The sequence below is a fragment of the Gallinula chloropus genome (assembly GCF_964237585.1).
Source record: "Gallinula chloropus genome assembly, chromosome: 9".
Lineage (NCBI taxonomy): Eukaryota > Metazoa > Chordata > Aves > Gruiformes > Rallidae > Gallinula > Gallinula chloropus.
In genome coordinates, this window is record NC_140094.1 from 16,208,460 (window position 1) to 16,226,304 (window position 17,845).

A 17,845-nucleotide genomic window follows, 5' to 3' on the forward strand; every position below is an offset into this window, starting at 1 on the left:
TTGTCATACTGGCACTGAAATATTTCCCATAACTGTACCTAAGATCCCATAACTGTACCAAAGATCCTGCTGAAGCAAAAGCCTAATGACCAGGTGTTTGTGTTTTCTAATACTAGTTTTACAATAGTTGAAGGACACTCAAAATTGTAATGTAACATTACTCAATTCAATTTTTTAGGAAGATAATAATGATTTTGGATCAGTCACACTTTCTTAGGTCCATAGTTTGGTTTTAGTGATGCTTTAATTTTAAAAACCTCCACCTGATTGAGTTTGACCATATTTAAAACATGAACATGTGCAAATGTTTTTACTGAATTCATTAATAGATCTGAGAGTGGGGTGCTGCACATCAGTGTTTCAGACCATGTTAGTTTCGTTTGAGTTCTGTGTATGATCTTGATACCAGACTGGTCAGTAAATGCTCACTTCTTATTTGATAATTTGCACTGGCCACAGAATCTTAGTGAAAGCTATGGTGGTATCACATGCCAGGGAAGAGTCATGTCTCAGAATGGCTCTGTGTGAGCTCTAATTACTAAAATACTTTTTTTTTTTTGTATGGTAGAACTAACATGGCTTTGGAGTAAGACTCTGTTAGTGCAAGGCCTGTGACCTGCTGTTGCCCAATTTTGTATTTTCATTCTGATTTTCTCTGAAGCATCAAAATCCCAGATAACTGTTTTTAGTGCTTTAAACTAGTTTCTGAGATTGAGCCAGTGTTGCCGTTTGTTCCTTACAGCTTCATGTGAGATGCTTCTGACAGTCACCATGCAGCAAAATCTGGCACCACCAACCCCAAACTTACCCCCTCCTTGTTCCTTTCTGTCTCTGAAAAGGAGTTAGTTAAACCTGGTGAGGTATAGGTGAAATCAGGACGGAGAAGAGAAGAGCCAACCTAATTATTACCAGTGATGCTCTCAACCCTATTGTGCTTCTGGCTTTGCAGTATTCCACTTGTGAAAATCAAAGTCTTTGTAGGAACATGTATGTTTTCTAAGCTCTGGGCCATGGGCTTTCCCCTGGTAGCCGTCCCCCTCAAGGGTTTTTAGGTAGGAGATAAAGGAGTTGTGCCAAGATAAAGGAGTTTGAGTGCAGCTTCTAATGTTGAGGTACTTGGACGATTTACATGTTTTTGAGAGTATGGAAGCAGATACAACTGGATGCTCTATTGTTAAGAGATTTGGTTCGGCCTCTTGAATCCTGGCTCATGCTTCTGTCCTTGATTTCTCAAGTCATGTAAGCCTTGTTTCTCCAGGGGTTTTCCTCCTGTCTGTGGGGGGTGCACAAGAATTTTGAGGCCTGGAGAGTGCTTTATGTAATTGGAGCAAGCATTCTTCTGAAGCTTAAAACTTTATGAAGATGTTTGTGATCTTAAAAATAATGGTAGAAGCATGGTAGTTGTGTTGCATGTTCTTACGCTTTTTTTATTAAATAAGGACTTTTAAGAACACATGTCAACACAGTTTATTCAACAAAATTGCATAATACTCTTCTAGGAAACTCAATTTGAGATTTCGCAGTAAAATGTTAAAAATTTTTGCATGCCCAAGTAAGTTCCAAACTTTGCTTTAAAAAGTCAGCCAGTCACGCCTTGTATGCAAAATGAATATTTGAAAGGAATTTGAAATGAAATACTGAGATCAGTACTGGAGCGAGAAGAGGTTTTTGGATGGTAATCAAATCAGTGATGGGGCAGTGTGGAAATGCTGCTGCCACATACAAATAGTTGATACAGTAAAGTGCCAAGTACTCTTTCAAACATCTGACAAAAGAAACGACAACCTGAGTTTTCTAGGGCATATGTGAACAGAGCCATGGTGGAATTACTCTACCCTGCTCTGCTCTCCAGACCTGTAGTGGTTAGAGCTGCCACTTGGGAACAGAGGGCTTCTGAAGGAAACTCTTGACCTTTGCATAGCCTCCCAATGCCATGCTGAGCCGGAGGCCGTGAGACAGAAGTGGGAAGTTTATGCAGCAATATATAACTTTAAAGAACGTTAAATTGTCATTGCTGCTTTGATCAGTGATAGAGGATACTTTGATAAAACTCAGATAAAGGGCTTCAGGCCGTAGCATCAAAACAATGCATTCTGTTCCTTTTAGTTTCAAAAATTTATTTCTACAGTCTGTTTTTAAACAGTGGAATGTGCTTGTGAGAACTGATTAGACCTGGCACATAGACCTAAATAATGAAGGTCAAATAGAATTACTTGGGTTTTTTGTTTTGATTGTTTGAAAACTTGGGTTTGAGATTTACAGAGAGGATTACTTGTGACACAGTTATATGCCGCAGAAAAAAATAACTTTGGAAGTGGCCACAGTTGTGTGAATTTAGTAGTTATTCCATTTGTGGTGTTTGTTTTATGTGAGTTTAATGACTGGACAGCAAAGGAGAGAAAGGAGAATTGGAGGGTCTTTGATTGCTTTTGATCGGTCTTACTCCTGTGCAGTTGAATCTAAGATGCAGAAAAGCAGACTACCAGGAATGTCATGTTGTAAGTATGGAATTCCTTGTTGTAGTCTTGCTCTGAGTGTTTAAAGGTGTTACCGAAACGTTTCTGAAGAGCCATGAAATCTATCAAAACTACATTCCTAGTTGCTTTAATTGCATATATTACCTGTGAAGGCTGCTGTTGTACTGTTGGACATGTATGTAATCACTGTTGTATTTACTATGATGGAACACTTGGATCTATGTTATCTTACGTAAGAAAATCTGCAATATAATAGAATTCACTTAAGGTAGTGTAACTTTTTCCAAGGTGTCATTCCTTTTGGAACTTCTTCCCTCAACATGCTGAATTCTCTACTGAGAGCACAGCAAAGCCTCATCTTTGGAATTTGATACAAGGGTTTTTCCATGTTGCAGCTGGCAACAGTCAGGTTCTGAGCAACATACCTTGGGGCTGCCATGAGGCGGATTCTCCTTCTTGCGCAATGCATGTATTAGCTTGTCTGCTTTGTAAGAGGAAGAATAAGGGATTTCTGAGTCCCTTTCCTTTGACTGTTCTTACAGAAATCATCATTTATTATTGAGAGTTAATGTATTCTGAGCAATTAACCTGAACTTGAGTGATCATATAGTGCCTAATATCAGGCTAGCTTCCTGAGTAAAGGAATTTCAGAAACAGTTGATTTGTGACTCATCTGTCAGCACTGAATTCTTCTGCTGATGATTGTGATAGTAAAGATAGGACTTTACTGACTGCCTGGTTCAAGACACATGTGATATATATGAACTTCACCTCTGAAACTTCAGAACAGATGTTCTTTGAAATACCTGTAAAAGTCTGTCTTTTAAAACTTATCTAAAAGTAAAACTGAACTGAAAGGGAGCTTTAAGATACTCAGGGCCTCTCTCTTAAACATTTGCCAATAGCTGGTCACCTGGGTGAAGATGGATGTGTACTGACAAGACTGAGACTAAACCTCCAAGATGCAGAGTTGGATGTATGATGGGAAAGATGTGTTTCATATACAAATGGTGTTTGTGTTTCTGTAGTTTGAAAACTTCTTTAATACAGACAGTCTGTTCAGTAGTGTTTAGTCAGGCTTTCAGAGAATCTCAGCTTTGAACAGATATTAAACTGCAGGTCATTCTTCTCTGAAATTTTTCATTGGTTTGTAAATGTGCAAAAAAGGAAATGGACGTAGTAACTACTTTGCAAATTCCAGGTTCACTTTAGAAATGCCTTTTGACTTGGGGATGCTGTACTGCCGAAGGGCTATAACTTTGTTTGACAGCAGTAACTTGCTTCAGGAGGGTCCTAAGCAAAGACAAAGCAAGCCACACAAGCAAATTCGGCTTTTTGGGAGGATTGTGTCCATGGTTACTGTCTTTACCAACATTGTGTCTAAATAAATGGTGAAAACTGCAGTTCATTGTACCTTTCACCACTGTAACAAGGTTGGTGGAAGGTCAACAGTGTGCATCTGCTGTGACAGCACATGACTGCAAATTCATTAATGAAATTCTGCTGTTAGTTCATAGAGCCTATTCAGCTATTTAGTTTTCAGGAAAAAAATACCTGTTAACTAAGCTCAAATAGATTGCTACTCATTTTTCATTTAAAATCTCTTGCTAATTTTTACTGGGTTTGTTGCACCAAATAAATGTTTGTGGCAGGTAGAAATTAGCTCATGAATCTTATTTTTCGTAAATTTGAGGGTTGAGTGTTAGAAGTCAACTTGCTTTTCCTTAAGCTCTTAAGTCTGTATTTATCAAGTTATCTATGAATGTACTTGTGTCTCTTGGGTTCTGTTGGCTTTTTTCTTTCCCTAAGTTCTCTGTAACTTACGTACAGTGATGAGCTATATTAACAGGTAGTTGATTTTGCTTGTGCATTAAGCAAATGCAATTTACTAGTAGGACTTGAGTGCTCAGGGAAGCCTGGAGAACAAAGTCATTCAGTCTTTGAAAGTGAACAAACACAAATTGCTAGTGCTGTGCAATAGAAGAATGTCAGAATGTATCGATTTTCATTTTGACCTTGCTGGCCAAATATAATTTGCTTTTATACATACTATTGTGAAAGAGTTAAAATACTACTTGCTATCGACATTCTTATTTTTACTCAGCTAGCCTATCAAATAAATAGAGGCCAAATAAAATGCATCCTGACACTAAATCTAAATGGAAGAAGCCTTTAAAGAGAGTGTGTAGAACTGGAGGTATTAAGTGAGATTAACTTGCTTGTGGTTCATGTCACACACACAGGGTTTGATACCTGTATTTCAGTTATCTTAATTTTATTGCAGTGGTATTTAAAATAAGGACTGTGTTTATCTCAGCATCGTCCAAATCGCCATTAAATTGTCATTCTTTATGGAAGGCTTTGATACTGAGTAACTGCAAGTATACTCTAGTTGGCAATTACATAATGTTTGAGAGCTTTATGGACTGAGACTACTTACTTGTGTTGCTAAAGGAATGCAATTCAGAATGACTGAGTGTGGGGGATTTGGAGTATAATGGCGAGCCTTACTTGTCTACTTTGTACTGATTTGAAACACTAAACAGCAGTATCTTCTACTGATTAAGATAAGGCTTGCTGTTGCTCTGTGTTTTGAAAAATGAGAACGCTGCTAGTATTGTTTGAAGTCAGATTTTTTTTTTGTGATAATCTTCATTAGAAACTGTTAGTAGTTGGTCCATGCTGTTTTCTCAGTAGTAGCCACATGATTATGACAGCTTCTGTGTGCCCTTCTCAGCTGGTAAATTAGCAAGTCTGCTGCATAGGCACACAGACACTGCTCACCACAAACAAGCTGGGCAAGTGAGGAGGAACAAGAGAAGCTCCTGTTAGTGCTGCTAGTAAAAGGCATCTGAATTCGTAGTTTATATTTGAGAGATGCACATCTATTGCAGTGGGAATATTTCCTGTGAATGTTTAGCCAGTCCCTTCCCTGTAATGTCTGCTGGAATTTGTAGTAACTTCCAGTGGCCTGGAAGAAGTTACTTTCCCAGAGCTTTAGGTAAGACAGACCCATCCATTAGCATTTCTTTGAAAACCAAACATGGGGACTCCACTGCCATAAGCATGTCCCAAACTAAAGACCTTCCTTTGGTTCTTTTCCCTTCCCACACCCCACTCAAATCTGTAGTTGCATTTTTTCGTTACACAAAGTTTACTTTGAGGGAAGAGAGTTTTTGCCATCTCCCAGTGGTAAGATAAGTGAACACAATTTGGCTTGATACAGCATAATACTTTTCCACTGAAAGATGAAAATCTAACCTGGACCTATAGTTTTTGTTGTGTTTAGTTACTGTCCTACTGTTGTGTTTAGAGCTGTCCTACAACTTACAGCCAGGACTGGCGCTGTCTCTATGGCTTTGAGAGCTATCCTTACTCTCTCCTTAGGATGCTCATTTTGTTTGCCTTAGTTTTAGGTGATTCCTTGTTTGCTGTACTTAATCAATGCAGGACACTTATGCCAGCCAGCTAGAGGTGGCTGTATCGTGAGTTGAAGCCTTTAGCTCTTTATGCACGAAGTTTTTCTGGAAAGCTTTTCTCCCCACCTCCCCTCTTTCCATGTATTGATAATAGTTCACAGTAAAATGTAGATGATGTGCAGCAGTAAAGGTGGTAAGACATAAACATAGCAAGAGAAACATAACAGATCTCATGCTTTATTCATGCCACATTTGTTTATGTTCATGCCACCCCAGGAACACTCAGAAAAACGAAAACATCTGCTCCTCAAAGGAAAGACAACAGCAAAAGCACTTCAGTTCCTAAATAAGACTTTTCTGGAAGATGCTAGCAGAGTTTTTCATGCAAAATATTTGACAAAGTACTGTTCTGTCTCTCTATACTTAACTTTGGCTCCTGTATCCAGAATTTGGTATATAATGTAATAAATCCATATAATGTATTAATTTCACATCCATTCTTTATTTACGTAGCAATAGTACTTTGCTGTGGGGTGGTAAAGAACTAGGCAGAATAAGTTAGAATAAAATGAAAGAATAGGTTGTTGTCTTACAAAAAAGGTAATTAGAAAACCCTCCCCCACAAAACCCTAAACAAGTAAAAAACCCAACACCAAACAAAAAAAACCAGCAAACCTGGTGATTACATGGACTTGAGTTACCTTTGCACATAAAGAGCTTTTCCCCCACCTCTATTCCTCTTGCCCCTTCACCCACCACTTCTGGTGTTTTTATCATCTGATTTACTCCAACTGTTGTCATGGAGACCATCAAATTATACAAGAAAATGAAATTCCAGACTCATATTGGTGAGGAAGTAGAGTGGTGGATCTGGCCTCTTTGGTGCTTCACTGCTGATACTGATCAAAGCAGAGTGCTAGACCCATGAAATGCAGAAGTCTCTCAGTTTCATTCATTTAAGTTTAATTGTCCTAAAAGATAAGGAACTGCTAACCTCCAGAAGAGTTTCACTTAATGAGACCTTCATGTCTGCCTTCAGAAGGTTTTAGCCAAACTAAAATTACTGTATAGCAAGGTTGGACTTAAGAAAGCCACTCCTTTCACCTTTGCTTTTGAATAATGGTACAAAATAAATAAAGTTTAGTACTAAATTTCTGTGTGATATTGAGCAAGGTTGATAAAAAAAGGTTCTCTGTGGGTATGTTCAGCAGAAGTATGTATTTTTCACTTGGTTTGGGGGTTTGTCTGCTGATTAATTACTTTAGCAAGAGTCAATATAGTTTATGGGTAAAGTAGGTGAAAACTGACAAGAGGGGACATCTCTGAGATGTTACATAATTACTGTGTTCATTCACAAAGACAACATTGCCCCAGAAAAGTATCTTCCCCTGTTCTTCCTAGCCAGGATATTTGTCTAAAAAACAACTGCTGCTTTAAAAGTGATAGATTCAAGTTGAGGTGCTTTTTTTCATAAAATTTTTGAGTTTGAACTCATATTGAGCACCTTATTTAAAAACATTATTGATAGAATAGTTCCTGCAGTATCACGACACCTCTTCTTTTTTTATTTTCTTCATAAAATATGGCTCAGATATTAGCCTACATGGGATGAATACAAGAGGAAAAAAATCATCTTCCATTCTGTTTAGGCTTGAGGAACAGAGTATTTTTCAAGCTCTCTCACAAAATGCTGTACAAGATCTGCATATAGCAGTGTCAATGTAAATGTTATTTAATTTGCCTCCTCCTTTCTTTTCGTTAAATATAATGATACCAATTTTCAGTTATGGTCAACTTTCCTTGTTTGAAGATGGCACAGGTCTGTAATAAGTGCCAATTTGTGCCAGAAAATTTAATTTTTACAGACTATGAAATGTGACCTATGTGGTAGGGCATCAAATGTAATGTAATGCCTGAAAGGCTATTTAATTTTTTTTAACCGTCTTGAAGTCTATTTAAGTCCTCTTGAGACATCCCAGGGCAGATCTAAAGGAGGTCTTTTCCCTCAAGCTTACAGTTACTTAAACTTTTATTTCCTGCCCAATACAGCTCTAAACTGATACTAGTATCACAATTCAAATTCAAAGGCACATATAGGGACTTGTATTTTTTTTCTAATGGGACAAGAAACAAGATTTATAAGTATGAGAGACTTCAAACTCCTTTTGCTTACCATTGTGTGGTTTTATGGGTCTGATAGCAAAATGCATTTCATTCTCAGGTACATAGAAGTTGATGAAAACAGTATTTCAAGGGTGAAGTATGGTAGCCACTTTTAGCACCTTCTGTTCTTTTCCTGAAGAAGCCAACTTGTGTTTTAGACCACAGGACAGAGGAGGATCTCTGGGTCCATGAAGTGTAGTGCTTCACAGTCACAGCCAGTCATCACAGTGCTTGATTCTCTAAGGAGTTGTGCAGATGTGTCCCTCTGGGTATCACAAGTTGGAAAAGGTTACTCTGTGGTATATTGCAGAGATTTTTAGTACAGAGTGCTGCAGCCTTCTAACAGTGATGTGTTGCTGGGATTGCAGCTGGATGGCAGGCAAGAGAGGTCTTCCCTGTTAGAACCCTTTGCTAGCAGGGTGTTGGATATACATGTCTGCATGATAGTAGCACAACCTAGAAGACAATATATTAAGATACTTTCTTGCTCCTAATAAAATGCTGGCTATATATAGAAATTGCCTTATTTTCACTGGTGGCTCGTTACTCTTACATAGTGAACCAGTCCCTTTCTTACTTCATTGTTTTTAGCAGAGGCCTGACTTGCAGCATCTTCTTACCATGCTTATTTGCTGTTATTTTTCATTCCATTTCAGTCACTTAAGACTAAAAGTGCTGGTTTTCCTTCCTGTATGACTTTATTCTTTACAATGTTACCAGTATTTAAATGCTTATTTCAACAGCAAACCAAAACCTGTGCACTTTTTTTTTTTGGTGGGGGTTTTTTTTGACCAAAGTACCACATGAAAATTCAAGACAGATGAGACCATTAAGGAATGCCACCCCTAGTAATGTAAGCAAGTAATGTCATCAAAGATAAGCCACTATAACACAACTTACATTTGGAAAGATCCAGGTTGCATTTTCATTCTGTTTTCTGTTTATGTTCCAGTCACTGGTTACTCGTGGTTGCTCTTCGCTTAGAACAGTTACGCTGAGGAGCGCTGAGTTCATACTAATAGGGCTTTTTTTGAACACAGGTTCTACACACCTTCTCCAAACCTAGGCTACTTTCCCAGAAAATGTCATATTCATTGAGAATCCTTGTGTATGAGTTTGCAATTTTGGTGTATAACCCATTTTTTCAGTATTCTGGGATGGAAATCTTTTAAGCAGCCTCATTTCATTTTAGTAGTGGATGTAGTGATTTTCAGTGCTTTGTCAGTGTTCCCATGAGGTATTCTGTCTCTGTCCTCATACACAGCATTATTCTTACAGGAAAAAATGATGTAAAAAAACTAATTTCTTCCTTCTTTCTATCCCTTGTTGACACCATTTCTTCATTTCTTGCTCTTTATTTCTTGTTGAGAAACCTTTTGTTTGTCTGAGTTCCCATTTTGCTGGCCTCCTGGCAGTTTTCATTTAACTTCTGTGGCCTGACCTCTTAAGTGCCAGCTCTATTTGCTGATCAGTCCCTTTTTCCATTCCTTGTAGGTTCTCTGCTTTCTCTTAATACCCTGCTTTGAGGTGCATTCTCATGCAGGTAGGTCCGCAGCCCTTTCCTGTCCCGTTTTTACCTTTACTTGGATGGAAAGACTCAGCGTTTGTTTAAAATACACTCAAATCCAATTGTCTATGTGTTTCATATATCCTTGGATGAAATTTTGAGTTATGACCCAACAGGGAAAGGTAGGATTACTCTTGAAATGTAAAGAAAACTGTTATATTTGAGTTATGCAGCTGGTGAGGCCTGTACCCCTAGAAGATTATGGAAGTTTGCATTGCCTATGGCAATTGTTATATGTTGTATAGGCTGCTTACTTCCAGATGGCATTTATTTTTTTCCTTTGTATAAAACCATGAGAACTAATTTTTTTGAAATGGAATTTAAACCACCTGAATCAGAAATAAGGTGTTTTTTTCTTTTTTCTTGATGCTAGGTATGTTTATACAAGCACAGTCAGTTTTGCTAGAAGATCAATAATTTTGGAAATTTCCTGAAATTCTTTTAAGGCTTCACTTTGTTTAAATAAAAAATTAATAAAAAGGCATGCTGATATTTGTTTCCTTTTTGTGTTGAGACACAAACCTGTTTGGTGGCTTTTCTTTGGAAAACCCAAATGTATATGATGACAGTTCACTTGTCCCTTTCTCTGAGTAGTTAGGAAGGCTGTTACTGGGAATGCAAAGGCTCCTTTTTGGAGCCACAGTAATCACTTCTGAATCTTCATATTATCAAGGATGAAAAAGTTTAATTACTCAGTCACTGGCATTTTTAGAATACAGTCTGAAGCATTTATGTGTACATCTGTGTCACTGCAACTACCTTCAGAAGGCTTTAGGCAGACTATAAGCCTGCATATAGGTTTCTGTGAAAGCAAGGCAGTGTGTGGATTTACAGTCTGTCAGCCACTTCATGTGTACCTCACCATGAACACATTTGTACCATATGAATTGCCCAGCTACATGTGAAGGCAGTTACCTGTGGAGGTTGGTCACACCTGAAGCACTTGGGCCCAAGAACGGGCAGAGGAGCTCTTTCTCTGAGGGTTAGCAAAGCTACCAAGGACTAATTTGGGGGTTTTTTTCTGACTTCTGTTATCAAAATGGGGCTCAGTGCTCTGCCAGGCTGATTTTGATAAGCATTAATCCTAAAGCTACTGTAAATATTAAATTGTACACTTATGAATTCCGTTGAAATGTAATTGGAACTCCTCAGCGTGGTTTTATGGTGATGTGTAATGCTTGTCTCTCCTATCCTTTGTGGGGGGAGCAGGAATTTCTGAGTAAAAGTCCCTTCTTTGCCAGTCCTTTTTATTTAGGAAAGGCTACTTTCTCTTTTTGGATCTGTCTGAAATTTCCAAAATCCTCCTCTCACGTGTCTTAGTGCTTGATGATGTGATAGCAAGAGAGGGATTTGTCTTTCACTCTGTGTGTTAGCCAAGGCCTCAGTATTTATGTTGCAAATTTTTTAAAGCATGGATAATAGTATTTAGTAACTAAAAGCTTGAAAAACTTATTAATGGACTGATTATATTTTGAGTTATTCCTCTTTATTGTTTTTATTTGCTTTAATGAGATTGAGTTGAATTTAGTGTAGTTAGTAAATGCCTGAGCACATTGATCAAAATGAGCTTTAAATGCAGTGGTGGGGAGTCTGGGGGTTATATCTTCAATCTGATGGTGCTTGGAGTTGTTTGGCTTACTTTTAACCTCATCATGGGTCGGTGAGTGTTTCTGTAACATATGGCACTGTAGGTTGAAAGTGGATGTTTACATCTGGTATGCATTGGAAGATTAAGGTAGAAAGGATGAAGTTTTGGGCAAGTATGTGTTTTTTGGATGAAGGATAAAGTGAGAATACTTTTATTTCCTTTTATATTTGAAACATATCATTCTAGCAATGCCTTTGAAACTCTGCCAGCTTTGCCAACCGTAACATTTATGGGATTTTGGACCTAAACTGAATTAGAAAACTGTTTTTAGTGGCAGAGAAAAAGGTTAGTGCATGAAAATAGCTGGGCCTATTATTGACTGCATGTGGTCAGTGGTTTGGCTGAACGTAGGTGTCTCTTTTCCTGTCACTGTTTTCAAACATATGGCTTTGTTTGTGATGAATATAAAACTCTTTAAAAAAATGAGTTCTTCTGCAGTTCCTTTTCACAGTAGTCTTTTGCTATTTAGTAGCGATTATTTCTTTCACCATTCATTTTCAATCTTGTAGTTTAAAAAAAAAAGCTTTTTAAGTAAAGCTTATGATTCTTGTTGACATCAAAACTAGGAAGGTTTGAAGAATGTGGTCATATGTGTATAGCAGCTGCTTCTGCCAGTAAGGTTTTATAAAAGGATGCATATACTGTGTGGTTGATTCTTTGTTGTAGTTAATGCTGGGATTATTTGCAGTGGACAGAAACTCATTTCAAACGTGCTCAGACAGTTTGTTTAATTAGTACTTTTGTGAAAATCTTTAATACTGCAGTACCACTTCCCTTGTTTTTTTCCCCCTTTTCATGTGTTCCATGTTGAAAGTAACATTTTTATAGCAGTTTATCACAAGATCAACTTCAGATTTGCTGTTTCTTTTGCCCATTGTATAGAAGACAGGTTGAAATTAACCTATTGCTTTGCTTTCTTTTGTATGTGTAGTATACAAGGTGCTAGCTCAGACAACTGCAAATTTCTAGTTCCTGCTGCAGAGAGCTTAAGGGCACAACCGGTTCTGTTTAGCTTTAACTTAAACAGTGTTACCCTATTTATATCTTTTTAAAGAAAAAAAAAAAGTGATAGAGCTGAAAATTGTGCAGATTGTGGAATATGTCGATGGTCTGGTGTTCTCAGTGCAGAAAATTCTAGGGAATCATGTTTAAGCAGCTATCAGATGCAAGAGCTGGTTTCATTCAGCCGAGAGCAAAGTACATGTGGCTCTGCAAGATGCTGAGAACTGCAGTACAAATTAGGAGCACCAAGCATTTTGTGACTTGTTTCCATTGGTGTAAAGTATTTAAAACCAAATCAAAACTGTTGGTAGTTTCCTCTTGTTTGGGGAAAATAATTTATAGTGTTATCCAATTTTTAGAGTAACTGTAAAAACCTGTGGAGCTGCTTAATGTATTTGTCTCTGAGCTGTAATTATTGCAGCTATAGGTTTGAACTTCCTACAGTATAACATAGCAGTATAATTTACAGGTTGAGAAATATGTTTTCTAATTTGAACTAGGGTTTTTGAATTGCAGAGCTGTTGTTCTGAAGCGTACTTGGTGAAAGGCTGTCACTAAGCAAGAAGTGCTATGCATGTATTTGTCTCATTGCAAGAGAATCTTCAGAAAACTGATATAAGAATTGCATTCTCAAATGTTTTTAAAAATAAATTAATTTGAATCTGCATGAGTTTGGTGTCTTGCAAAATGCCCTCAATAACAGCAAGCTATGTAATGTGTTTTGGTTTGGGTTTTTTTTGTTTTGTTTTCTAATTCTGATTTAGGATCAGGAAACTGCTTGATATTTTTGTCAGTATTAATTGTCACAATTCAGGAATTCTGCGTCTTGAGAGATTTCATAATTAAACATAATACCTAACTGGTAACTGTTCCCCATCAAAAAGATTTGAAATATGATGCTGGAGATTTCTATCAATCTGTCTTCTGGATTTATACAGTACTTTAAGAGAAAAACAGCACAGCTATCAAATTATCTTTAGCTTTTTGGTGTTCTTTTTTGTTAAAATAGTTCAATTAATAATTCTTAATGCCTCCTGTTTGGATTCTAGAGGTTGGAGACCTGCGGGAGCTGCAAACGCTGGACATCTCAACCAATCGTTTGATAACGTTACCTGAAAGGCTGCATATGTGCCTTTCCCTGCAGTACTTGACTGCAGACAGAAACCACCTATGGTATGTTCCCCGACACCTGTGCCAACTACCAAGCCTCAATGAGCTCTCCATGGCTGGAAACCGCCTTGCATTTTTGCCACTTGGTGAGTCACCACCGTCATTGGGCTGGGGTGGGTCAGCAAAGAGACAGGAAAACAAACTTTATGTCCCAAAAAGAAAAAAAGACCTGAAGTGCAAGAAGTGATCATCTTTGGTCTCTACAAGCTCCATTTATGCAACTGTCACAGTAATCATATTGTTGGAAAATACGTTAATAAAGGAAAAAAAATGCAGGTTAAGGTTTCATGTCTGTTTTAAAGCAATAGGTCAGCTATCAAATTTACTTTATTTTTAGCTAACTGGGGCCGGGGGGGAGTTTAAATGCTCTTGTGGTTAAATATAGTACTATGTAATCTGAGTTCTACCACTTTGGGTAACGATCTTTCTCTGCTTGCTGGATCTGGTAATTTAACTAAGATTCTTCAGCTAGGGTTTAAAATTTGCTGTGGAATCCCAGTAACTCCACAGAAACTATTTTTCATGGTTAGGTATGTCAGTACGACATAATCTAGCAAAGGTTTAGTTTGTGCTGTGTGTAGGCATCCATCAAAAATTTTACAGTAGTAGCCCAAGAAAGAATTTTTCTGCCTTTTTCTCAACTCTTTTGAGCCTTGGGAGTGTAGAAGCAGGTCTCTGAGAGTCGGAGGTGCAGTCAGTGTGTGGTGGTTTGTTGTGAACAATAGTTGTATTGTCATTAAGTGTGAACAGTATATTCTGTTTGGAAAAAACCTGCTCCTTCACACTTTTGTTAAATTTTAGTCCTGCTGTGGGCTAATCTCTGCAGAAATACAGACACACATGTGGATCTGCCATTAATAATTTCTCTAGAATACAGTCAGAGTTTGGTGTTAATTAGGTGCAGATGAAGTTATGATAATTGCATTGAAAAGAAGCTGAAAATTGAGGTGGCTAAAATGGAGATGATAATTTCTAAATTAATTACCTTGTATAGGTTTAACTTAATTTTTCCAGTACTAGCAGTTCAGTCCTTTGAAGAAGTTTATGGTCTTTCTGATATTCCTAACATTTTAGCTTATTTTACTGGAAAGTAAGTGCAAATAATGGCTCCAGACATAGTGTTTTAGTTGAATCCCAACATATGTCATTATATAAATGAGAAAATGAGTTCCAGGATGCATCATCCAGATGCTGCAGTACTATAACAAGTAAAGTAACGTCCCCTATTTTGGCAAATATTTCAAACTCTGTTTCATTGAGACAGGAAGCTCAATCTTTTTAATTTTGCAAAAAAATAAGATGCTGTTCAGCAAGATGTTAAACAGTGAAAGTTTTTGTAACTTTTGCACTAGTTGCTTATCTGTGAGGTGAGCTATGACCTGGATGAGCTGTAGATCTGCTGAAGTGTTTTAAGTTCAAAAGGAGGAAATAAATCTCTAATATAATGACACACCTTCTTTTTTTCCCTTTATTTTTAGACTCAAATTCAAAACATTCAAAAGGAACTTTTAAAATAAGGGGAAACATCAAAGACTGTCAATTGACCTTGTTCAGTAGTTCTTAATAGTGACTCACTGGTGAACATTTGGAGATAATTTGCTATCTGTGGATATGAAACTGAATCATAAATCCTAGAGTTCAGAGGAAAACCAGCACTGTATAAATGTAAATGTTTAATCCTTCCTCTGAAGAATCAGAAGGCTTCAGAGTGGTCAAGATGTGACGAAATAAAGTAGAAGAGTCGGTGTATTGAAAAGCCAAAGGATAGATTTAATCTTCCATTCAATGGGAAGATCTTTCTCTGAGTATTACTGAAGTTAAGGCAGAAGTGGAGCGTTATTTCTGCTAGCTGCACGTTGGCTAATGGGGGTTTTGTGTGTATTCTTACATCCAACTTCACTTTACTAGTTAATGACTGAGTAAGAATGTTAAATAACAGTGATAGATGCTGTACAAATATCTACAAGTGATATTTGAGCAAGAATTTTCAAACAATTTCTTTTTCAGTTGAGTTGGAAAGCAGACATTTTATTCATCTCCTGACAGAATGTTGAGGGTTTTGTCTCTTTTATTAGTCATGTCCACATTAGAAGAAATAGTTTGGGTTGTATTGCTTAATGCTTCTTACAGTGTGATTTACTTCATTTATTTCATCCAGTGAATGCCAAAGAAGCCATTCTTCCTGATCTAAGTATTTCCCTTGTAGCTGCTAATAGATCCTCCTCTGAGTGTAATGGAAATTCACATTTTGCTGTTCCTACATTGATAGGTGTAAGAGATACTCCTGCAGTAGCCCTGTACTTTCACAGCACTGCTGGATAGGTACTATGTAGTTTTTTGTCCTATACATTCTTTTTTGTTTGTGGACAGATGTGTCTTAAGGGGGAATAAAAAGTAAGTGTAACACTACTAATAAATTTTAGAAAATACAATAAAAATGCTTGATGCCACTCTGACTTTCAGAACTGGTACATAAACAAACAGATGGGTAAACAATTATGAATTTGTCATTTGTTCTGCAGAATACACTTAATTTTTGTATATGCCAGCACTTAAAATATTATTTTTCAGCTGTGAAATATTCCAGTTCATTTTCAAAGAAACAAGATTGCATGGATCTGAGCCTTTGGGCCTTCCTAACAACTGTATTTTTAAAAAACTACACAACAACAACAACAACAACCTAAACACACACACAAACCACACACCCCCTCCCCGCCCCCACCCCCCAAATTATATGAGTAAGTTGAAAGGGAAACTGCACTGTGGACAGCTCTGTTATGGTCAGGGTGGCTTTCATGTTGCCCTGAAAAATGGTCTTGGGAATTCTGTTCTTGAATGCTAGGTGGAACTACTGATCATTTTGTATCAATCTACTTAGAATTTAAATTGTCCTTTAATAGAAATTTAACTTCAAAATTTTACTGTTAGCAAATGCTCCAATGCCTGAAAGCAAGTTCCATTGCAAGCAGAAATGTGAATCTGATGACACTGCAAAAATAAAAATTATTTATGTAATAAAGTACAAATATAATTAAAGTAGGCCATAAATTCTCAAGTGTACTGGCAGTACAGGGGATGTTGTGACAGCGAATATTCAGTGTTATATCACTTTATGGAGGGTTTATGTGCACTTTTTGTTTGGAAAATGGGTCTAGTAATTATCAGTCCACAGTAAACAAAGGTCTTATTCTGTCAGTATATGCTGCTTTTGTGTCCTTGCCCTCACAGTATGGTTAAAAGAGCATCAGTGCAGACACACAAGAGCTTTTGTTCCATCTTCAGCCATGTGGAATGCATATGCCAGGGCCCTGAGGTTAAGAAAAAAAAGGGGGGGGTAGAAGAAGGAGAAGAGGAAAAAGAAAAAAAAAAAATTAGAATTGGGGTTTGTTCAGGACTCATGGCATTTGGTCATTTCTGGGAGAAAGGTCTTTGATCTAGGAGCTTGGAAGGAGGAAAGTGGAAATGTTTTAGACACAGTACAGTGCTTGCAAAAGCCACATGAAAACCTTCTTTGTAGCTTTAGCCTTTTCATAGATGGGCAGCTTCCTTATTTTACAGACTTCTTCAGAAGAGTGTTTTTAAAGAACTTTTTAACAATATTTGTTGACTGATACAAGACATAAAAGTTAATGTGGATGGGATACAAAGAGCTTTTTTAAGTGCTGATTTATTTAAATTTAAACTTTATATATAGTGTTTGAAACTGGAAAAAAAATCTTTTGGTGACTAGAAGATGCTTGGTTATTTAATGCAAAGAAACTATATCAAAGGAACATTTATAGTTACAGGCTATTTGGCTTTGGGAATTGAATTTTTCCTACTGAGATATTTTGTCTAACATCCAAAAATTTGCTTTAATTACCTAGGAAATGCAGTCAACTCAGAACTTAGAATCTAAACATAGCAGAAGATAAAGACAGAGGGAAGAGATGAGATGCCGCGTAACTCCCCCTTCGATGCATATGAAAAGAACAGCTTTAGGGCTTTTTTTGACTTGCCTGATTTTCAGCCCATTTGCATACATCTGTGTAGAAATGAGCAAGATGAAGCTCTTTAAAAAATTTTCTTCCATTCTCTAAATTAATAAGTTAAACAGTAGCACATTCAAGCTACCCTGTAGTTTTCTGCTCTTCTTGGTGTAATTGGCTTCTGCAACATAAGGCGATAATCTCCCAGCATTAGGTGTGCCATGCACATGCTATCTGCTTTTAATTTTATTGGCTGGGTTGTTTTTTTTTCCTAGCCTTACAATGTTTTATGATGTTATAGTGCCTCAGTATTGCAATATTTTTATTCATTTTAAGATAACAATGTTTTTGTTTCATCTAAAAATATCCCAGAACTTTACCAAACTATTTTCAGCCTTGCAATACTGAGCCAAAATAAATCATCTTTT

The 17,845-nt window shown here is 37.2% G+C and overlaps 1 protein-coding gene across 2 annotated transcripts in view; it reads left to right on the forward strand.

The window, feature by feature from the left end:
• Positions 1-17,845, forward strand: part of LRRC28 (leucine rich repeat containing 28) — a gene marked incomplete at its 5' end in the record, with an annotated part of 44,196 nt that overhangs the window by 14,578 nt on the left and 11,773 nt on the right. For both annotated transcript variants that reach the window (XM_084268143.1, XM_084268144.1), the window contains one exon: positions 13,326-13,532. In XM_084268143.1, coding sequence (XP_084124269.1) covers positions 13,326-13,532 — 207 coding nt within the window. The remainder of the gene's footprint in view (positions 1-13,325; positions 13,533-17,845) is intronic.